Here is a 23909-nt window from a genome sequence, read left to right on the forward strand (position 1 = left end):
CGAAACATGAGATAGTTACGAAACTACCATCGATATAAGTCGAGGCAAAATTCAATATACCTGATGAATTTCCTGGAATGCTGCCATCGAATGACGCCACTTTATTGACCGCATTCGGATTGTAAGTCCATGAAGTGTTGCAGACTTCTACTTTGAGATCGTTATCGTGATATATTTGCTGCACGCGACCAATTTTGCCGAGCGTCTACAACAAAAGTAACTAGTTTATCATCATAGTAGTGCGATCGCGACTTACACGCTTGGCATAATGACAGTTGAGATAAAACAAAAACTTAATTCTAAAATAACATTTATATATTTTTTTGTGATTGTATTAGTGTTATGTATTAGTGTTATATCAATTATGAATTGTATTAGTGTTAAGGTTCTGCAACACAAAATAAAATGTCATTTAGCATCGTTAGCATCAAAGTACCCTCTGCCCAACTAGGGGAGTTAAGATCCTATGTAAATAGAATCGGTTTATCTGCCGTTCCTCTGACTTGGAGGTTTACATTTGAATTCTACAATCAATTATCAATTTTCCAGTATCATCGTTTTTTAAAATTACATACTAATGAATAAAATTACGTTTAAATAAAGTATCTAAGACAAGAACAAGATAAATATATTATCGTCTATTTATCTTCATAATAATACATAATTTTATGATCATAATGCCTTTTTTCTTTCATCAATATAAATTCAATATTGGTATAACAATAAGCGTCATTATACCAAAAGGCATGTCTGGCGAGTATGCGTCAAAAATTACAGTGTGCAAATATTACGCTTTGCCTTCTCCATACACATTTATCATCTCCATGTACATTAGCGTTAATGTTACGTTTTGAAATATTTGCATATTTAATTCAAATAGATGAAAGTTATTGTAATTATACAATTACAATGATATTTTGGATGACTTGTGATGTCTTTTTTCTTTTGGTAATTTGTAAACAAGTGTGTTGGTTTATGCATTTATCAGTAATTTTTTATAAAAATAAAAATAATAACTTAATGTAGTTCTTTAATTTAATTATAAATTACATTGCCTTTTGTACAACCCATTAATTGTTTTTTTTTGTTGTGTTCATAACTGTATGTAACTCTTTTGGAGGACAATAATGCATATTCTATTCTATTTTATTAGAAACGCAAAAACGTCTCAAGCTGATTTGGTTATTCGAACGCTATTAACACACCCGCATCCTCCGTCAGAAAAGTGAAAGCGCGCTACCTCCGAGTGCGCTTTCACTTTTCGTTCGTGCTCTTGCGAAGTGGTGCGACCGTGTCTGCGAAGAAAGGTACATGACACGAACGTCAGAGCGATCCTGCCAGCCTTCGAAGACTGGATGAGACGAAAGCAACGAGTCACCTTTCGACTTACGCAGGTAAATACCGGTCATGGTTGTTTTGGAGAATACCTGTGTAAGATCAAACGCGAAGAGGCGCGAACTTGGACACTACCCAGCATACGTTAGAGGTGTGCCTTGCGTGGATCATAGACAGGCATATCCTGGTCCGCGAGTTTGGACATGACCTCTCCCTGCGAGCAATCGTATCAGCGGTGCTCCGCAGGGAATCGGCGTCAAGGGCCGTAGTCTCCTTCTGTGAGACCGTCATGATCCTGAAGGAGACGGTGGAGCGGGAACGGAAAAGGGCCGATCCTGCTCGGCAGAAACGACGATGGTATCGTCTCAGCCCTCCCACAGCCCCAATGCCTGGCTTAAAGGATAGGGCGTAACCCTGTGGACATGGATGCGTGTAGTAAGGGCTTTCGTATCCTATTTCAAACGGCCCTGAGGAGGACGGCAGCCGGGACGGCCTCGAGCTGCCGTACGCACTAGCGAGGTGTGCGAGGGGGGGGGGGGCAAAATTACCTTCGCCCCCTAAGGAGAGCACCGCCGAGCCACGAGCTTAACACAGCACGAGAGGGGCCACGGATGCATTATATCAACACAATCCCGCACCTCTCCGATCCGTGCCGAGATTACATGTTATGTTAATTCGTTCTTATTTTTAAATCTTACATATAAACAAAGTATGTAAAAGATTAATACTTCGACACCATTTGACTGATCACCATGAGAACTGGCATATACATATATATGTATTTTTTCATGGAGTAATATATCAATGGTCACCATGACTGGCCTAGGCCAGTCTGGGTACGGGCCTCGGGGTTGCCCCCTCTACCCGGGCTGCTCCTCCCCGAAGGTTCATCCGTCGTGTCGCTATGTTTTGGCCCAAAGGGCCAGGGTCGTTTTGACCCAGTGGCTGTTTGTAACTCATGTTCATGGAGTAAGTTTTTATACAATATAGAATTTCTTTTAAAGCCGCAAGATGGCGCTGCAGCACATCAACTTCAGATTTTTCATCAGATTTTTTTACCGCACACTTTCAAATTTATTTCATTCACAGTGCCCCGAATATCCTATTTTGAGTGTTACAGTAACAGCCTGTTAATGTCCCACTGCTGGGCTAAGGCCTCCTCTCCATTTTGAGGAGAAGGTTTGGAGCTTATTCCACCACGCTGCTCCAATGCGGGTTGGTAGAATACACATGTGGCAGAATAATTTTGAGTGTTAAGGGCTACCTAATGGATCCCCATTAGATTGCCCCAGAGCAAAAGGCAGAAACATTCAGATCCTGTGATATTGGGGGTCACCACACAATACTGTATAATGTTACCATTTGATGCACTGACAAAAATAAATTTTAGTTCTGTTAAGCGCTTCCTCATTAGCTCGTGTGACTCGGTGTTTGAATCCGCTACCTCTTCTTTGTGGCGAGTGGTGATATCCTCCTGATCAATTTAGAGCACGTGGTCATTCTCAAGGGAGACTAACTGCACAGGCATATAGGGCACGAACAGCGTTCTGGCGAACGACGGCTTTACATGTTTACCGGATACGATAGTGTACACACAAATACGAATATATTTAAGTAGAACCACGTCAATATCACAATAAATTATTTAAAATAAATTACTGGTATTTGGAACACAATATTACGATGAAATGAAACCTATTGATCTAATCGGCTCTCTGTCCTTGAATACTATTTACAACGGCAAAACTTGTAATATTGGTAAGGGCTTGAAACTTTACCTTTAACTTCGGCTACGTAACCTATTTTAATAAGTATTATTAAAACCTGTTACTAACCGTAAGGGACTTCAACAGCGAAACTGGGCTTTTACTTACTTGTCAAATGGCACAGACAATCAGATGTCACTTATTGCTACGTTATATATAATAATTGCTAATGCACTCGAGAAATTGCTTTCTTAATACTTTGTTCAGATGAATGCTTACAAGCCAGTTGATAATCAAACTCAAACATATAAATTTAGGATAATACACCATGAGGCGAACCTTCATTGATTCAAGAAATAATAAGTATTAATATATTAGTGACAAAATTATAAATATAGAAATAAGTCAAACTAGATGTTAAGAAATAGAATGTTGACGAATACGCTGTACGCCATTTACATCGCAACACCGTTGGTCTAGAGTAAAAATAAACTTTAAACTTAGGAAATGTTAGTAAAAAGGTTTTTATGGCGATACAAACGACTTTTCATATTAGTTTATGTAGAAGACAAGTATAGATGTAGCATACCGGCGCCATGGCCTCGGCCCACTCGCCGTGCCCGCGCTGCAGCAGCTTGACGCGCTCGCGGTCGGCGCACACCTGCACCAGGTCGCCCACCGCGAACGCGCCGCCCGCGCTCGCCGCCGACGGCGACGCGCTCATCGTCCCGCTGCACACCTGCGCGGGTCAATTGTACCATTTCATTTCAATAAGTTAAATCGTACATTTCCATCGTATTATATAATTATATTGATTAAAATAAAATATTAAAATTTCGTCATTTTCTTCAGTGCCTCCTCTTTTTTTAACAGCATTTATATTTCATAATTACTTACATAATTATATTTTTTTTATTTATACATATTTGAGTAGTTGTGGTATGTTTGTATTGAGTGTCTTTGTGGGATTTTTTATCGTAAAATTGCATTTTGGCTGTTGTCTCCAGCATGATTGTAACTTGCCCGCTCATTAGTCCTTATGCTTCGGGTATGACCAGTATGCGTGACCATATACAGGACTTGACGAAATTTAACCCCAGTCAATTATGGGGATATGCTACATCCAATGGTCTCCTGAGCATGCATACCGAATGCTCATATATTTGATTATATTACGATGGCTATGTTACATTTGAAATGAGTTATTGAGGTTAATGACTATTAACTAGTTAATATTGCCAATAAGGAAGGCGCCAGCGCATGCGAGCTTGATATTTACCTCCTCGCCTCTCACTGACACGATATAGGAGGTAAGAAATTTTCTTTTATTTTTCTAATGCAACAAACGGCAAAATAAATTTCGGGAATATAGAAGAAATATTTTTATACCTTATACAATATATATATATATATATATATATATATATACACATTTTTTTATTTCATATAAAGCATTCGATTAACATCAACTATTAGACATGCTAGCTAATTGGTTGTGGTATTATTAAATTAAAAACGTTTAATAAAATTGTCGTACACTATTTTAGGGTTATCTAAACAAATACATAAAAATGAAGTAAATAACTGTGATTTTAAAATAACTGCCTATATTTAAATTAATATATGTGCGAGATATCAGCCATTTTAATATTTTATGTATATAATTGATTTGACGAGCCGGTTGGCGTGGTTGGTGGATGCTTGCCTTTCACGCTGAAGGTTGTGGGTTCGATTCCCACTCAGGACAGATATTTGTGTGTAATTATCTATATAAGTATGTATTTATAAAAGAAAAATAGTATATGTAGTATATCAGTTGTCTGGTTTCCATAGTACAAGCTCTGTACAAGCTTAATTTGTGAAAAATGTCCCAGGATATTATTATTATTATTTTATAATTGAAATGGGCAAGAAATTTTTTATCGTATATTTTATATCTCTACGTTTCTCATCGATACTTCTCGGTATAATCTATATATTGAACGGCATTAAATTGAATCTTATATATTCCAAATTTATATAATTAACGCTATAAATTCGTAAAGAAACTAATTAATTATCGTTATTCGCTAGTGATCAGATGTTATAAAAAAAATTGTAACGTCATATTCGATAAGATAAAATAATAATTAAATTAAAATAATTTTCATATTTTTCTATTAGTAATGTAATTTTTTTTTTTTTTGCAATACCAGCGTTTAGCGATTTCTATACCAACATCATCGGGCGACTGTCTAACGTCCTCGATACTCATTTTTATTACAAAACGCCTTTCACTTATAATCGAGGATCCTTCGAATTCTTTATTTGAGAGTCGTGTAATAAATTTGAATCGTTTACATTTTATTTTTCTTATATCTCTATATTTTTATTTGTATTAAGTACATCACCCTGATGATAATGTTCCTCTATATTATTTCATTTCCTGAACAGTTCAACATATATATAACCAGAACTGAGTTTATTTACAAATTAAAAATATAATAAAAAACAAGATGTTAATTTGTGATTGAATAGACAAAAGTAGTATACAAACATTCGCAGGCACTTGTACATGATTATCAAAAATGCTCTAAATAAGAAAAAACTTATTCAAAATTAAATTATATCATCACTAAAATATTTTTTTTTTTATTTAACATGTATATCTGTTTGGTGGTAGAATATATGGTAAGCCTTGTTATAAATTACCTTTGTCAATACAGCTGGATTGAAGGTCCATCTATTACCGCTAGGATAAGTGACCACTATGTCGTGATCCTCATCTATTCCAACAACAGTGCCGGTGGTACTGAGACATTCAAACATACCATCCGTCCATCCGCCGTGACCATGCTGTAGTGATTGGACTATTTCTAAATCTAAGTCTACATTCACCTGGAAAGAACAGAACATTTGAATTTTAGTTCATGCACTTTGTTTGATTAATAAACTGTATAGGAAAAAAATACATTTATTAGTATTAATACTTTTTATAATATGAAATTCGTTTTCATAAAAATATAAAAATTAAAAATTTTATTTTATTAAAAAATACAAACAAAATAAGAAATAATGATGACAGTATTCGCTAGCAGACAAATTTAGGAAGTGCGAGGAAAACCCTTTAACCTCTACAAGAGATTTACCAAGTACTCTCTATGTTTAATGTTAAAATTAAAAATAACTTACTTGGTCACCAACTTGTAACCCATGAGGTCCTGCACGCCCAGGACCCAATTCTCCCAAAAGTGGTAAATGCTCTTTATAAACATTTTGACCTTTTACATCATTTAAAACCTGAAATTAATAAAAATAATTTTAGAACCAAAATCCTGATAAGATACTTTTACTTATTAGTGTTTTTTTTTAATGCTTAATTATTTACTATTTAAATAAATAGAAAAGCAGTGTATGGCCAGGGCCTTTTTCTCTAACAGGAATTTTTTTATAGAACTAATAATTATAATCCAGATGTTTCCAAAATATATGAATTGTTAACTCAATTATAATAGTTACTCTTGCAGTTTAATCTCAAATAACTTATTATAAATTATAATACCTTCAAATCAGCCATGCCCTCAAAACCAACTCTATAGAGATTTTTGCTGCCATTGTCCCAAACAACATATGCTGCTGAACGAGGGCTGGCTGCTGACCAGTCTTGAACCTCATTTACTTTACCACGTCTGCCATTTCCACCATCTTGGTCTTCCCACTGCCAATCTACCTGTGATAATATAATAAAAATTTAACATCAAGAGAAAAATAAGTTTATGATGGATAAATCTCAAATTTTCATTTTGGGACATTTCTATTTATTATGTTCAAGGTGAAATTGATATAATAATATATATATATATTAATATTATTGCCTTGCACACAGAGCTAAAAGATGACTATCTTCTAACTCAATATTATTTAAAAAAAAAACTTAAATATATAAGCATGTAATTTATTCTAATAGCAACTTAAAGCCTTAGTAATAATTACTGTATTAAAATATATATGTTCAATGTTACCAGCTACCCAAAAGTATAAGTATTTTCTTTAATAAATAAATGTAAGTATGTTTTTGATAAATAACAATAAATTCATGGTCTTCGTTAGTTTTATTTCTTATCAACAAAACCAATAATTTCAACTATTTTTTCATTATACAAAATTGGTTAAAAGTATAAAATTGTTTCAATGACTAAGAATATTAAGCCTATATTTTGCCTTGGTATTTTTTTAACTTAATTATTTATCTGTGAATTATTTCTAGTATATATAATAACTAAGTTACTACTTATTTATAACTTACCCCCCTCACAACTCTGGCTCCTGGAAATATGCCTTTAACAGCTTGTTTTTTACTCTTTCTCCGAGGCTCAACAAGACAGCGCTGTGCCCCTGGAGCACTGATACGGTAAAATCTATGCCTTAAGTGATGCTTATCTCCATGATAGCAAACTGAGCATAAGTCGTAGTTACTGCATTCAGCACATTTCCACCGAATTCCTTAAGTAATTAAATTTCAAATATTAATATTGTTGTTCAATATTATATAGGCTTTTGTTATTATACTTTAAAATGTAGACTGCCTTCCTAAAGCATATTATTGATATATTTCTTAACAAATCCAATTAAAACATCTTACTAGATTTACTTAATAAGTTGATTCAGTTAAAATCTAGTACTGAACTATAAAAGATTTTATTACTGTTCTTCATTAAGAGTAGCATGGCAGAATATTTTTTATCTACTTTCTATAAGTAAATTAAATTACTTTAAAGATTCTTACCAAAAATTGGCTTTTGTCGGCAAGTATCACACATAGTACTCTCATGTTTGACACCTGTTGGAGCACTATCAAAGATACGTAAATCATAAGCTCCTGAACATCTGTAATTCGCTGCAGTTCCATTATCCCAAACGACCACTACTTCCTCTGGAGATTCAAAGTTTCTCACAGTGCCAACATGGCCTTCTCCACCATCCTGCAAATGCATGTAGATTAGTGATGAAGCAAATTGTTATAGTGCAAAAAAATATGTAGGTAACAGGAGTAATTCAATCTACCTGTTTGCCCCATTTCCAATCAGGTCCTCTTATAACTCTTGCTCCAACACCTTCCATCATAAACCTTGTGGCTCTGGTGACAGACGATGAGCTGGGAGTATTAGGCTCCATCCATACCACAATAATTGTGATCTAAATAAAAAAGCGGCTTCCAATGTCAATTCTTCAACGATATTTAGATTATAATAACAGTAACAGACAACACAGTAAGGCCAAATAATTATGACATTGACAAATGATAACATAAATTTGACAAGTGTTAATGACATCATCTTTTTTTTATCAAATAACTTTCATTAGCAAAAGCGTTAAGTTATGGAGCCTATAGATATCCTTAGAAATAATACTCAAGGGATACCATATTTTTCTTTGTCATTATTACTTGATTACTTTTTACTTGACTGGGTAATTTACAATTTTATTAATAAAACACTAACAATTTTATAAATGTGCGATAATTATATAAGAAAAATCGAATACAAAATGTAATAATATTTAATCTTTTCTATGGTCAAATTGTCACTAACAGCTGTCATTATTATTGTTTAAATATTTACTACTTTAATTTTTATAGAATAAAGAAATACCTCTTTTTCTATTAACATCATGTCGTATAATCGTAATAAATATGAGAAAGCTCGAAGACGACTTGCTGCTGTGACTTTTTTATCCAACATTTCCTTAGATGGCTCCTTCAAGGATACGGAATTATACCAAATTGTTGACAAAAAAGCATCAAATTTGGACAAATGTGACTGTGAAATCAAGGAAAATCTGGGCTATAATCATAAAGATGGTTTGCGTAACAGTGTTCGCAATCGTACTAAAATACAAACAAGTCCCATTCAAAAAGCTAGTGGTGATAACCAATCATTAAGTTCAGATTCTGAGCAAGCCACTGCAACCCCAGTTAAGGGACTTGGTTTCAATTCGTATCGAGAAAGGTTAGTATTTTTGTATAATACTTAAATGGAATGTGGTTTTTCGCGAAATGATGACTAATACATAATTTCTTATTTCATAAAGGTGCTCATCTGGTACTACCGACCTATTTAAAGATAGACATTCTTCCGTAAGGGCCAGAAAAATTGTTACTCAAGATGATAAAAGCAGCTCTGAAAGTTTGAATTTTGGTAAACAAAAAAAACCATATTTATAAAAATAGTAATTTGCAATTACTAAATTGATATGATATATTTACAGGTCGTTTTCGTGCAAACAGTACTTGCGTTTCAGAGAGATCTGCTTACAACAAAGAATTAAGATTTGTGAAACCTGTCAAAGGTGTTTCTTTTAAGGATGAGAGACTTGCATTTGTTCCTGGCCAAGGTGCTCCTTGTGCTTTGTTTAGTACCATACCTTACTCGAAGACAATCAAAAGTGCACGGTATGTTATTTATATTACCAAATTTATGAACATTAATTCAGTAATGGATCAAAATATAACTGGCCATATTTTATAGCTCCGACTTAAGAAAGGAAGGTGTTAGAAGGCGTAATACATCTGGACCAAGGCCCTTATCTGCTATCACGGATAATGGAATTGATCCATTTGACCTATTAGGATTGGAAAGAGAGGAGAATGGACAAGAAATTTCTTATTCAAAGCTACTGATACCGTCGAGAATCTGTACACGAGAACAATACAAAAAGATGTATGAAGGTGATTTCAGTGACAAAACTACTTGGAAAATAATGACTCGTCATCCCCACGTTATTGCAAGGTAAACTGTTAACACATATCTGTAAATAAATGTTTTTATTTTTCTTTTGTCTGTCATAAAACTTATGCATGTTTTACTATTTTCATTGCCATTTTTTAGTGATTTATTTTCAAACCTGACAGATATCTAAGCAAGACACTCACAAATCGAACAATCATCTTAATGACAATGATAAATTAATAAAATACTTATGTTGTGTAATATATATATGGTAATTTTAAGAATTCCATGTTGCTTTGCCATTATGGAGTACTACATACCATCTCTCATGCCATCACTAACATTTAAATTTCAGGACTAAGTTATTGACGAGACACAAGGATAAAAAATGGTAAACAAGAAAAAGAATAATATTTTGTAATGCTAAGCTAAACATAGATCATATTAATGCTAAACAGATTCACCAACACAAAATTTGCAATAGTTTATTTCAGATAGCACAAATAGAGTATAACTTTACTTTTGACTTCAGGAGGTTATTTTATAATGCAAGTTTTATAACAATATCATTTGAAAATCTCAATTCATCTTAAACGATTTACAACAACAAAGCATAATTTGTTTATCAAAATTAGTTTTAGTGAAAGTAAATACAATTTTAATAAATATTTAAAAAGATATAAGTTATTACAGATTATATTATAGATAGATTAAGTTATTACACTTACTTAAATTGAGCTATACATTGTTGTAAATATATCATTAATGATACGATAACACATATACTCTCATCATACTACTAATATTTTTGGACTACTAACAAGTGATTCAAGAAGGAATATATAATTATTTTTAAGTTACTGTTAAGTTAGCACTAAGTGGATTTGGGGATAAAATGTTATATTTAATATAGAAAGCTTTAGTAAGTAGTGATACTAACATACAATATTAATAACCTTATATAATATATATATATATTAATAACCTTATATATACAATTCATTCCAAAGAGTCCGAGTTATATATGGACACAGTTTATAAGCATGTTAGCATACACATTATTTTCCAATTTTTTTTTAATGCATGATTATTTCATGGCCCATATACGGCTTTAGTTATGCCTTAATGCATGGTTAATAATAATTCAAGGGCATATAGAAAAATAACTTATTGATATTTTAGGTGTTTTTCATATGAATCTTCCCAGCGATCTACTGCAGCCTCATCTCCACCTCATTCGTCAATTGAAACTAAAACCTTCGATTGGGATGAGACTGCAATTCTTTCTCAAAAATATGTAAGTTGAAAATGTATGTATTTACAAATTTTGTACCAAAACAGATAGGAGCTGTGCCAATAAAAAAATATCTTGCTATGTATGTAATTATAAAGGAACAAATTTGCATCTTCCAGGTACAATACTGTCCTAATGTTCTTGATGATCCTGAATTGATTGCTGGAAAACATAGAACTCTACTTACTTTTACTTCTTACATGACGTCTATTATTGATTATGTACGACCTCAAGATTTAAAAAAAGAGTTGAATGACAAGTTCAGAGAAAAGTTTCCTCATATCAAGCTCACTCTAAGTAAATTGAGAAGGTAAATATTCTGTTATATTTAGTGGGACAGATGTTGGGTATCTATGGCCTTTTCTGTATATCTGACAATATGTATACAAAATAATCATGAAAAAATAACAAACAAACTCACCTTCCCATTTGTAATATTATACAGCGTAAATAAAAAGTATAATTTTTGAAACTTCCTGAATTTACTCAATTATTTTGCATACTGCATCTGATTCTCAATAAAAATATTTATTAAACCAGATTTGATAAACTATCTCATGCTTTACATTATAACAGAATTTAATTAATAAAATTATAAAAAAATGTCTTGTAATGTTTGGAGCACTCGACCCGTTAAATTAAAAGGTAGAATGATAAAATATAGAATAATTGAAATTATATCTTAATTCTTTTCAGTATAAAAAAAGAAATGCGAAAAATAGCAAAACACGACAGCGGGGGAATAGATTTGTTGTCTGTGGCTCAAGCATATGTTTACTTTGAAAAACTGATACTTGCAAATCTCATTAACAAAGATAACAGGAAACTCTGCGCTGGGGCCTGCCTGCTCTTGTCCGCTAAACTCAACGATGTAAAGGGCGAAATGTTGAAATCACTTATTGAGGTATTAATAAATTGTTTAATTTAATTTAAATAAATTGTTTTTATTTTTTTTTAAAGTACGGTTGACTCCCATATAATTATGTCCAAGTGATTTTAAAAATTAAAAAAAAAAGTCGAGAAACATACATATTAATATTTTTCCATTTTTTTTTAAGAAAATTTTTATAATATTATTCCAGCGCATCGAAACAACGTTCAGAGTGAACAAGAAGGATCTCATAAAGTTCGAATTCGCGGTGCTGGTGGCGCTAGAGTTCGGACTGCACGTGCCGCCGTACGACGTGTTCCCGCACTACCAGCGCCTGCTGCACGAGTCCTGACCCTGGCGCCGCGTGCCGCTCGAGTGCGCGCGCGCCGCCCGCCGCCGCGCCAGCTTCGTCGACAACCTGCGCGCCGGCGCCTGGATGTAACCACCACTCTTCCACAACACACGTACAGTTCCCCCACTCTCATTTCCATCAGCAATCTGCGTTACATTTTGCAACTTCAAAGAGTTATTGTTAAAATTTATTTTGTAGAAAAAAAAACAAAAAACACTTGTACAAGTAACAAAAAAATTCAAACACCTCTATAAAAGACGAGCGCACATTTAACTTTTTTTTCTGTGTGTCATATTTTTGTTGTGTGTCTGTCATACTCATGATGATGGGCTCCGCACACATGCGGTGCGCACATGAAATTATCTCCATTATGTGTGTGTGAGGTGCATGTTGAGATCTTATGTTGATATACTTATGGGTTTATCATAAATTGGTTCATTTTCGATATATCTAATTAATATATTGCTAGAAAATCTAGAACCGAGGACTCGTGTGTGCCGTTACAGTATTCTACTGCATTATCGTAGATATAACTTTTTTTAAGCTTCAATTTAGGATTGAATTTCAATTTAGTGCTTTTTAAGAAATATTTCCCTAAAAATTGCTGAAGTAGTTCGACGGAATGTTGCCAGAAAACCTAGTCATATCTCCTCCGGTTAGCTAAATATTCCAAGACAACCCTGGACATCATTATTGTAGTCGATATGTGAAATTTAGTTTTACTAATGACCGTGGGACTTGTTTTGTAAAAAGCACTGTAGGAAAAATTGTGACTCGCACGAAGCCAATTTCTCGTAATAATATTGCTTCGGAAAGGAAAACGCGAGGTCTAATCTTTTTCTGTAGCAATTAACAAAAAGTAAACAGTAGTTTAACTTTAATGGTCATTATTAATATTACGAGTGTAACACTGTAGTTATTTTAATTCAACGATATTTACATGACAATAAAATCACAATAATATTTGCAAAAAAGCAATCATTATGTTTTTATCTTCAGTGAAAATCATGTTTTATCATATAAATTGGTTGATAGGTAAAATTATATTATTATATGGAGAGTATCTATCGAATGTAAGGAAATATACGTAGAGTATCTATCGAATGTAAGGAAATATAAAAAACCTGTATTCTTTAATTTCAACAATTGAAAACGATTTATTTTGTAAGATAATTTCTCTTTTTGATTTATTTTTAAGTAAATTTAATTAATTATTTTTACAGTAAAATATTTAAAGAAAATGTATGCCGTCTTGTTTTTTAAGTATGGCAACTGTTATAAATAATTATTTCGTCTATATTTTTAGCAAATAAAATTTATTGCTCATCAACAATGCCAAAGATATTTCGTTATATAATTTATTTAATTATTAAGTAATTATAAATTAGCCTCGCAACGTATCAGGCTGCTTCTGCCTTTAAACGCCTATGTATAGTGATATGATTGTAAATAGGTAACTACTTATTAATTATATAATTAGCACAAACAAGTGTAAATAATAATTGTTAAATAACACAAATGTCTTAAAATAATTTCAGTTTAAAAATATAATTTAATGTTCCATCGCGTGCCTTTTCGTTTATTTATAATAAATAAAACATTCAGTCTATATGTATAGTAAGCGCCTTTTATATAGTAGGTATAAAAAGGTGATATTTAATAAAATAACAATAGTTAAGGTGTAATTATCCGGATTAGTATTATTTTTTTATAAGGATGTATACAGGCCATCTGTGTTGGTACGACATTCGTGTCAGTTATAATGTTACCAAACAGCAACACTAGTACTAAGTACTAAGTAATACTGTTTGGTAATTTGGTGCCTGTAATTTACACTGTGTGACACGCGCAGTCTAAATTACAGGCACATGGATCATAAAATCTTACGGCCTTGCTTTAACGTTGCTTAGCGACTGCTTAGTTAAACTCTAATTCATCTCTTTCTATCGTTATTGATTTGACATTCGAAAGAAGAAGACAGAGCATTATTTAACTAATCACCCGCAAACAACGTTTACAAGTAAGACCGTTAAATTCCAGTGGTTATAGTGTAAGGATGATATTTTTTATACCAGACGAGGTTTATATTTTTATATCTTACATTGCCAATGTTTCAGTTAGTTAATCTTCCCACACGCTTGTCTGCTGTGAATAAAAATTAAATATTCTTAATTATGATTTTAGTTAATTTGTGTAGCAGCTTTCTAGTCATATTCTTTATTATTGTTAAATAAAATTTTTAAATTATGTTGTATATATATAATTTAAAAAACATACTATATTGAATACATAATTCCAATAGGTCTAGATCAGCGATACTCAACTTTTTCTTTATAACAAACACATGTTAGTCAGGGTGTCGAGGGCCGCAAACAAAAAAAATTTAACAACTATGAACGGTTTTATCGCGTATATTTTAACTTTTTTTTATCATTTCATTATATATGTTTCAAACACTTTGCAGTGTCCGTGGTCACGAGTAGTTGAAAAACCTTTTAAATTTAAAATAATTAACAATAAAGTAAAAGCTGGCGGGTCAACCATAGACGGCGGGCCGCAAATTGAGTACCGCTGGTCTAGATAATAGCCTGTTTCAATTGCAGGAGAAGTAAAAATAATTCTTGTTTGTGGAAAAAAATTTATCTTAATCAAAAAATGTTTGTAGCGCATAATATAGAGAGCTATTAGTAAATCACACGAAATATGTAAAACTAAGTTTTAATTTTTACTCCACCTGCCATTGTATTAAAGTATACATAAAATGTTTGTTGTTTAAGATACAAATTCCCTGGGTAGAATTTACATTTTAATATCAAATTTTTTAACTGTTTTATATTTGTCTTAATGCTAATTTAAATTTTCTTTTATTTGTAATTAAGTAATTTATTTTTGTCAATAACCAATTATTTTTTTCTTGTCTTATCTATAAAATATAATTTTATTTTTTAGATTAGTAGACGTGAAATTTATATGGACGCCATGAGACTATAATTTAAATTTCGAATATTATTGCAACGTTTCGTGATATGACGTTTCTGACGCTAAATTGAGTTTCACTTCGGTTATTTGTACCAGTTAGCGCTAACTTTAATATTATATTGATTTTTTGTAATTTAAAATTACAATATAAATAAAAAACGTCTGAAGATAAGTAATTTTTGGTAGAGCTGCGATTTCAATGATGACTTTCTCATAAATAGAAAAACAAACGAATTTTCTTGTTTAAACTATGTAGTATAAATTTGCACATATTTAGACGTATATAAGAAAGATACTACCGAGCGGTAGTTTTAGTTTGCATTACAATGATTATATTGTATTAAAACAAGCCAAAACGCTTACAAAGGTTTTAAATAAAGCACGTAGTTGTAGATCGTAATGTACGAATGAGTTTGACTGATTAAAAGTGCAAGAGAAATGAATATAACAATGTAATAGTTTTAATATGTATAATGTTAAAGGTTGCTAAGTTAAAAATGTTCAAAAATATATTATTCTGTTAAATATTTCGTTTTATTTATTGTTGTTTTCTACTATTATACTGTTATTGATTTAATGGTATTACATTTTAAATGTAGTTTTAGTAGTCAGGTAACTTACTACACTCCGCCACTCCATTTCAATGTTCGATTCTTCCGTCTATATGAGTGTTTAACATCGTTAAAAAATTAAACATTGAAACAAGGTATACAGAGTTATTCTATTAGTACAGAGGTAGTCTATTAATATTTTAAAAAAAATGGTCAAATATTTTAAATAGGTTACAGACCGCCAGACCAATGGTTTTTTTTATATAATATCCAAAAGGTGTATTTTTGAACTTAAATTTTGATTATGACCACCCTTTTATGCTGTCGCCGCTTAGAATATATGTGAAATAATTAAAAATAACAAAATTCTCTATGCTTTCATCTTAATATATTTGATTAGATTTGACGCCATAAATACTTGTGTGTGGTGTCTGTAGTGTGGTGGGGTCTATTCCGGATACCTCTATCACAATGAACACGTAAATAGTGAAGAGTTAAATAATCAAGAATTAGAAATGTATAATTTAATTAAAAACTCATTATTGTTTTCAAATCCTAATAGATACCGGACTGTTAGTGTTTCGTGCGACACAGATAACGCTCTACGAAGTTAGCCGATTGTCTCTTTTCAAAGTTCGATGTGTAATATTTATTAACGGGGACTATACTGTCATTTCATAAGTCAAAAATCGATGATTATCTTTGTTCGAGTTGTCCTTGTAATTTGCTGTTAGTTTGTTTAATTATCGTCTATAATATAAAAAAATACAGTTGTATGATATACATATCTACTAAGAATATTAGAAGAAAATGTATTATATCGACTCGCAAAGAACGTTGACACGTCGCGATAGTTCTTTAATTTTGTCAGGTAATTATACAAGAAATGACAATAATGAATTTGAATTTCTGAATCCTCATGTACAATCAACGGGACGTCTTACTAGCGAATCTGGCGTGTCTCTTGCACAACGTCCAAAAGGTTCTGTAAGGAAAGAAATAATTACGTCGCTCTTTGAATCTATGCTAGATAATATTGTAGAGTCTTGGGAAGTCATTGGACCACGTAAAAATGAGGAATTTGTTTCTGAGCTACCCAAAACTCCAAGTGAAATTATATGTGTAGGCAAGAAAAAGAAAGCTGCCTTAGGTTTGTTAAAACAATTAAATATGCTTCTAAATATTTGGCTTCAAGATACTTAAATTTTATATATTAAATAGAATAATTAAATTTAATTATAATTTTCAGTAAAGAGATCAAAAACAAAGAAGAGTCGATCAAAAATTGAATTAGACGAGAGTACACAGGTGCAGTAACCACATCATTTATAGTATCAGTGTTGCCTCGTAATTTTAAAACAGCCAAGTTATAAACATAATTTTATATTCAAGAGCGACTTACTGCAACTGTGTTGGTGGTCAGCACCTGATGAGAGAGCGTATATCCGTTTTCGCAATGGAAATGTTTTCGAAGGAAACATTTCAATGAAGTGTATGCATGGTGAAGGTCGTTATCAGTGGTCTGATGGAACAATATTCTTAGTAAGCAAATAACTACGGATTTAATAGATAAAAACTTATTTCAATTATATAGGATTAGTCTCTCATACTGTATTCTTAAATTGGAAGCAAAAAACTTAGTCTACCTATAACCTAATAAACCGAAAATCGAAGTTAAATTTAAAAATATTTCTTATAACAGGGTCAATTTAAGAATAATAAAATAGTTGGAAAAGGTATTATTCAGTGGAAGGATGACTCATGGTACGAAGGTGATTTTGTTGGAAACCTTCGACATGGCAAAGGTCTATACGTGGACTCGCGAAACCAATGCTCCTACTCAGGAGGTTGGCATTACGGAACTAAACACGGCGAGGGAGTTATTCACTACTCAGGGTTTCTTAAGAATTCATACGATGGACAGTGGGTTCATGTAAGAGTAGCGCATACGTTTAATCTAAACCTATCAATAAGGTTATTTTATATTTTACATCAGAAAGTAATGCAATATAAATCATCCTTATTAGTGTTTGCCTAGTGATCGATATTCGGTCATGACCATTATTGAAAATTTGAAAATTTAGATGTTTTCCAATTTTTATTTTATGAAGCTTATTCCAATTTTTAATAACAATAAAACGAATAGCTAAATAAATCGGTTGACAGATAAAAAGGTACTGAACTGTTTTGTCTATTTGTATATTATAATACAAATAGACTTTACGGGTTCTGAGCTTCAATTCATATTCTTGAATTATATTATTCTTTTTGATTATACCTTTATATTCAAAAGAATGTACGCCACGGATTTGGTTCCCGAGAATATTGTGAAATGAGTGGTTATAAAGGTGAGTGGGATACGTCTATTAGAGAAGGAAAAGGTTTAATGATATGGCCAAACCATGATGTAAGTAAAATTATTAAAAACATACATTTAGAATCTATAAACATTTTTACCAAACAAGATCATATAGTTTTACAGAGGCGAATGGAAAAATGGAATTATGTCTGGATATGGTGTGTACATTTGGGATGCATATTACAACAATTCGATGTCTTCTCCATCTCTTTGTGCATATCGTGGTTTATGGGAAAAAGGTAAACGAAATGGATATGGTGTATTGAATCTTGGATTAGGACTAGGTTCTTTTTACAAAGGTGAATTCAAGAACAATAAGAAACATGGTCCTGGAACATTTGTTACTAACAATGGACTTATTCTGCAACATAAGCACTTATTTTTTGATGACAATATTGGTCACCTAACTCCGAAAGTGCAAGAAAATGATTTTTCGGGTGTATATAACACACAATTAGAGGAACCTTATACTTTTGATATATGTGATAATTCCGTTGGCCTTATTTATCATATTGAGCAAGGAATTAAAAATATCGATAAACAACATGAAGTAAGAGCCGCTATAATTAACGATTTTATTGAAGCTAATAAAACAACTCAATCTATATCTATTGCTCCTGAAGAAGAAATACGAGCTGAAATCAGTAACTTTGATTTTGATGATTTGATAGAATTCGAAGTGGAGTCATTGCGTAAGGCCCTTAGATGTTATGAAAGTGATTTAAAAAAGATATACTATCGATATGCAACAATATGTAACAGAGAGGAAATACACTTTAATCCCGTTCTTATCAAATTATATTTGTGGCAACTATTTTATGACTGTAATATACATACCAAAGGATTAACGTTAGCTGAGATTGATAAAATATTCCACGAAAATCCGGACTGGATTTCGAAAAGACCTCAAGATCCTTTCGAGACAATTTATTTTTGGCAATTTCAGCACTATTTAATAACGGTTGCTAGAAAATTGTACGCAAAAAAACATCTGCCTATAAAAAAGCCAGACAGTATGATTGGTAATGCGTTCAGAATATTTATGGAAAAAGATGTTTTACCTGGAGCTGGTCGTAGGAGAGGTATTTCATTTAACTTATTTGATACATAAAAATGTATATTTTCATTGTATTGAAATTGTATTATTATGTAAGTAATCCTTATGGCACGGTGGCGTGCAACTATGGCTATCATCTGGACATCAATATATCTATATTTTAAATATATAAGTTGAATAGTTGGTTGAATTTTGCGGCTGCGGTGTGATTTTCGCTACAGTCGGGTACAGTACATTTTTAAAAAAAATTCTTTATAAAAATTTCTACTGATACAAAGGCCTATAAAAATATGATAGGTTAGTAATTGTAATAAATAAAAACTATTTTCAAAGTTTTATTGAAATTTTCCGGAGATAAAAGGTTTGTCTCGTTAACATTGTTACGTTTTAGGAAATGTATACATTACTTATATTTAATATTCGAAATATTAAAAAAAATACATTAATTTTTAGGTAAGCTCGTAGAAGGATATGGATTATTTATCCCATTAAAAGGTCTATATGATTTATACTGTAATTTGGGAGAGCCATGTACGATACGCATGTTCTTATGTGCTATTCGACAATCCCCTCATTGCTCTTCCCAAACATTGATTGTTGAAGACTCAAGTCCTATAATGGGATCAAATGCATATATTTTTGGTAATGAAATGGCTTTTATTACAGGTAAATACTCTCTTTTTTATTATTTAATTTTTTATTTCGATTAATATTTTATCCAACTAATTTTATTTCAGACGACCTTATTGAGAACAATTCGCAAAAATTAAATAATTGCTTTAGGCTATTCAATATAAGCAATTTATCAAGTAAAACAGTTATAAAAATATTTTCATTCATATTTCCCCAAATTTGTGTGAGAAATAAAATAATGGATCTGAATGTAGAAATAACTTTTTTCGAATTTTTTGAAGCTTTTATTATATGTGTTGAAGAAAGTATCCGGCTCATGAACGAAAACCAAGACACTATGTCAATGTGCACTAATCCTGAAGCCTTGGCCAAAATTAAAATATAAAATGAATTGTATCTTAAAAAAAGGGATCGTTAAAGTATCTTACTTTTGAATATATATTTTTTTTATTATTTTTCCAAGTAGGTACTGTAAATAAAACACTGTATTTCTAGAAATACCTACTGATTATAACTCTTATCCCCATAGTGATTGTCTATTCGTATACGTCTATTGTATATTGTATATATATATACACTGGCGGAACCTCAAACAGACAGCCATATATCGTGGTTGGTTGGACGTGGTTGGGCGACATTGACGGATCGCCGTTAATTTTAATTACGTTTGAATTATATCATAAGATGGATTTACCTAATGACTCTACTGATACGACTTTATATATGTGTTTTCAAACCTTGCCTTAACTACTCATCACTAAAGATCAGTTCATCATTAAATTTTGCAAACACGCCAGGGGTACAAAAAAGGTACATAGAGTACCTAAACCCCTCTCTTATAATAAATACTAAGAACATCCCATAGACAAATATTATATTAATTAATTAATTGGGCATATTCCTAACAAGATTATTCAAAAGTTTATTATGTACAATAATCAAGGTCTATAATTGCGAAAAAAAACTCAATTAAAAACAGGAAATAATTTTTATTGTATTAGAAAATGGTACAGCTATAGTAAAGATTTTCAGTACCTTAAAGAACAATATCCGATACAGTCGAATTCTAAAAAAAAATTGAAGTTGGAATTGAGACATTCCTAACCAAGCTAGGTCATACCAGACCACATAAACGTACAGTAATAGCCTGTGAATGTCCCACTGCTGGGCTAAGGCCTCCTCTCCCTTTTTGAGGAGAAGGTTTGGAGCTTATTCCATCACGCTGCTCCAATGCGGGTTGGTGCACTTATACACATGTGGCAGAATTTCAGTGAAATTAGACACATGCAGGTTTATTCACGATGTTTTCCTTCACCGTCAAGCATAAGATGTATTATAACCACAAATTAAGCACATGAAAATTCAGTGGTGCTTGCCTGGGTTTGAAATCACGATCATTCTTACCACTGAGCCATCTCGGCTTTATTCAACAACAATTCAATAAAAATACTAATTGGACTTGTAAATGTGGCTTTCTCTTTTCGTAAGGCGCGCGTCATCATTCAGCTAGACGAAGTTCATACCCTTTTAGCAATTTATAACACCATATTGTTATTCTACCAACCCGCATTGGAGCAGCGTGGTGGAATAAGCTCCAAACATTCTCCTCAAAAGGGAGAGGAGGCCTTAGCCCAGCAGTGGGACATTAACAGGCTGTTACTGTATTGTTATTATTTTAAAAGAAAACTGCAGTATAAGTAAACCTTATTCGACGACGCTAAATATCTACTGGTCACATATAAGCACTCATAATCACATCCATATTTGAAACTAATGACATTTAATTTGTTTAATACAAAGTTTTTGATAAGTTCATATCAAAAATACTTTTTAAATTAATATTATAAACATTTTTTACAATGAGGTCTAAAAATCCAACTGCTAAAAAGCCGCAACAAATTCTTTTCTGCAAAAATACCTATGGACCAAAAGTCAAGGTTCAGAATTGGGATTACCAAATGCATGTGGAAAAGAAGGATAATTATGTATACCGGGATAATCTGAGTAATCATCTCAGTACATATTTGCGTTGGGGCGATCAAGATCAAAACATTGGTAAAAGCGAAACACGAATTATGCTTGAACAAGTTTATAGCAAAACTGATCCAATTTATGCTTTTAAGCCTCTTGTTAATTTTACTTCATATCCATGCACTGAGTAAGTAATCATTAATCTTACTTATGCAGTTTTTAATAAGTTTGCTGAGTTCTCATAATTGTTTTAAAATATCAAACGTCGTATTTAAGAAAATCTGTCACCGTTTAAATAGAGGAATAGGAAAGAAATAAGAGGTTATTTATGAGCCGAGGTGGCCCTTTCATTAGAAGAAAGATTAGAACACGTGAATTTTAGCCGAAGATTGCACGTTCAAACCCGGGAAATTACCCCAGAATATTCACATGCAAATAATTTATGTTTGTAATTCATCTTGCGCTTTGTGAAGGAAAACATCGTGGGGAAACCTGCATGTATCAGATGAAATTCTGTGTATCCACTAAAACCCAGTGGTGGTGGTAGAAGTTCCAAGCTTTTTCATTTCGCCAATGGAGAGGAGCCCAGCAAAGGAATATTTACAGACTGTTAAGAGATTATTTCAATTGGTTTCAATCAGAACACAGCTTATACTTACGTGTAGGTACTTATTTGAATAATAAACAATACATATTATTAAATCTACAGTACCCCTGGTCGAAATAAACTGATGAAAAATGCAAACTTGGCACAACTTCCTTTAGATTTCGGTGTTATGGATTATCTTACAACTCAACAAGATGAATATAGAAATCCTTATGCGACTGTTCCTCCACCGGTACGTTTAATCCATTACCTTAGCTTATACTAACCTATCTATAATATATTTGTGACGATGAAAATTGTACTTAGAATCTAAAAACTTCATATTTTTAAATATAAAATTATAAATACAGATGCCTAACCCAAATTTAAAAAAATATAATCAGTAACTTGGCATGTGGGGATAACTATAACTTAAATGAAACCTGGAATACCCAAACCAAATTTTATTATACTTTTCTTAATATCCGTACGGCAAAGGTTCCCCCAATTTATAATACCGATTTATGCTACAAGCCGTTGTCCAACGAAACGCGAAAGTATGAAGTAGTGTGATGGTCCGCGACAACACGCGTCGCAAATTTATTCAGATCTTTTTTGCTCCAAATATACATATTAGTGATATTTTTCTTCGTTTTTTGCTTTCGATGTTTTTATAGAGCTAATTATTTAACATATGAATTTATAGCGTAACGACGCATATTTTCGACGCGTTTGTCGCCTACGGACGACTACAGAACACATTGCGTGTCCATTCCTATCGCTCACCTAGGACATCGGCTTATAGCTTCTATTTTATTGAGACGAAAATATTATATTACAATACGCGCGATTCTAGTTAGCCAAACTACAATTATTTACAACTTAACAAGAAATGAGTCACAACTCACGAGCGCAAATGATAGTTTTATGAGCAAAAGATTTGATATCATAACTTATGTTAGAAATAATAATACACACATTTCGCAGTTGCAATAACTTATCAATATAGTGTGGGTTATAGTTATTTTATATGCGCTAACATTTCAGTGCCTTACTTCAAGCAGGCCAATTTAGATTTCACGTATTGTGAGATTTGATCATAACTTTTTTTCAACAGTTATCAATGGCTTCACCTGTGTGGTTGGTTAATCGAGTAATTCGGTCAGATCTTACGCATAACCATGGAACAGCCCCGCCTAAAGGCGAATATCAATGTTTAGATACGCATACGCCGATTGGTCATATTCGTCAAATGAGATTGTTTCGTTACCAATCATTTAATCCAGCGACATGCATTCAAGATTTTCCTTCTGTTGATTTATCACTAGACAGCAAATAAAATACATGTGTTTTTAAAATTCCTTTATTACGTCATAATCTAAAAAAAAAAAACAAAAAATGAAATAGAAAAAATAACGATAGCTACAAAACGCTTAAATGACAACATTAATAAATTAATTAAAAAATACAATGTAATTTTTTATCAAACTTAAACCTTTTCGTATCAT

General features: G+C 32.3%; 4 protein-coding genes across 5 annotated transcripts in view; 3 read left to right on the forward strand and 1 right to left on the reverse strand.

The window, feature by feature from the left end:
- Positions 1 to 8284, reverse strand: part of LOC126780903 (E3 ubiquitin-protein ligase MIB1) — a 154881-nt gene extending 146597 nt beyond the window's left edge. The window contains exons 1-8 of the mRNA XM_050505592.1: positions 8085 to 8284; positions 7807 to 8002; positions 7327 to 7523; positions 6583 to 6750; positions 6213 to 6320; positions 5733 to 5918; positions 3631 to 3780; positions 61 to 205 (exon numbers count right to left, since the gene is read on the reverse strand). Of these exons, the coding sequence (XP_050361549.1) occupies positions 61 to 205; positions 3631 to 3780; positions 5733 to 5918; positions 6213 to 6320; positions 6583 to 6750; positions 7327 to 7523; positions 7807 to 8002; positions 8085 to 8195 (1261 nt within the window). The 5' untranslated portion in view covers positions 8196 to 8284. The remainder of the gene's footprint in view (positions 1 to 60; positions 206 to 3630; positions 3781 to 5732; positions 5919 to 6212; positions 6321 to 6582; positions 6751 to 7326; positions 7524 to 7806; positions 8003 to 8084) is intronic.
- A 350-nt stretch (positions 8285 to 8634) lies between these two features.
- On the forward strand, positions 8635 to 13315 carry LOC126780911 (CDK5 and ABL1 enzyme substrate 2). 2 transcript variants are annotated; one of them, XM_050505603.1, is made up of 9 exons: positions 8635 to 9028; positions 9111 to 9217; positions 9288 to 9471; positions 9548 to 9808; positions 10104 to 10139; positions 10931 to 11045; positions 11162 to 11352; positions 11739 to 11946; positions 12125 to 13315. In XM_050505603.1, exons 1-9 carry the CDS (start codon positions 8691 to 8693, stop codon positions 12263 to 12265), a joined length of 1581 nt encoding a protein of 526 aa, XP_050361560.1. In that variant the 5' UTR covers positions 8635 to 8690; the 3' UTR covers positions 12266 to 13315. The 2 variants fall into 2 exon arrangements, with proteins under 2 accessions (XP_050361560.1, XP_050361561.1); XM_050505604.1 differs by lacking the exon at positions 10104 to 10139.
- Positions 13316 to 16605: 3290 nt separating this feature from the next.
- Positions 16606 to 20229, forward strand: LOC126781120 (radial spoke head 10 homolog B-like). Its single transcript, XM_050505945.1, has 8 exons — positions 16606 to 16945; positions 17045 to 17103; positions 17188 to 17337; positions 17498 to 17728; positions 18089 to 18202; positions 18270 to 19236; positions 19665 to 19877; positions 19949 to 20229. Exons 1-8 carry the CDS (start codon positions 16606 to 16608, stop codon positions 20227 to 20229), a joined length of 2355 nt encoding a protein of 784 aa, XP_050361902.1.
- Positions 20230 to 21657: 1428 nt separating this feature from the next.
- Positions 21658 to 23848, forward strand: LOC126780927 (uncharacterized). The gene is made up of 3 exons (XM_050505622.1): positions 21658 to 22002; positions 22525 to 22654; positions 23519 to 23848. The coding sequence occupies exons 1-3, from the start codon at positions 21704 to 21706 to the stop codon at positions 23738 to 23740; spliced, it is 651 nt and encodes a 216-aa protein (XP_050361579.1). The 5' UTR covers positions 21658 to 21703; the 3' UTR covers positions 23741 to 23848.
- Positions 23849 to 23909: the final 61 nt, after the last annotated feature.

Source organism: Nymphalis io, chromosome 3 (assembly GCF_905147045.1).
Source record: "Nymphalis io chromosome 3, ilAglIoxx1.1, whole genome shotgun sequence".
NCBI lineage: Eukaryota > Metazoa > Arthropoda > Insecta > Lepidoptera > Nymphalidae > Nymphalis > Nymphalis io.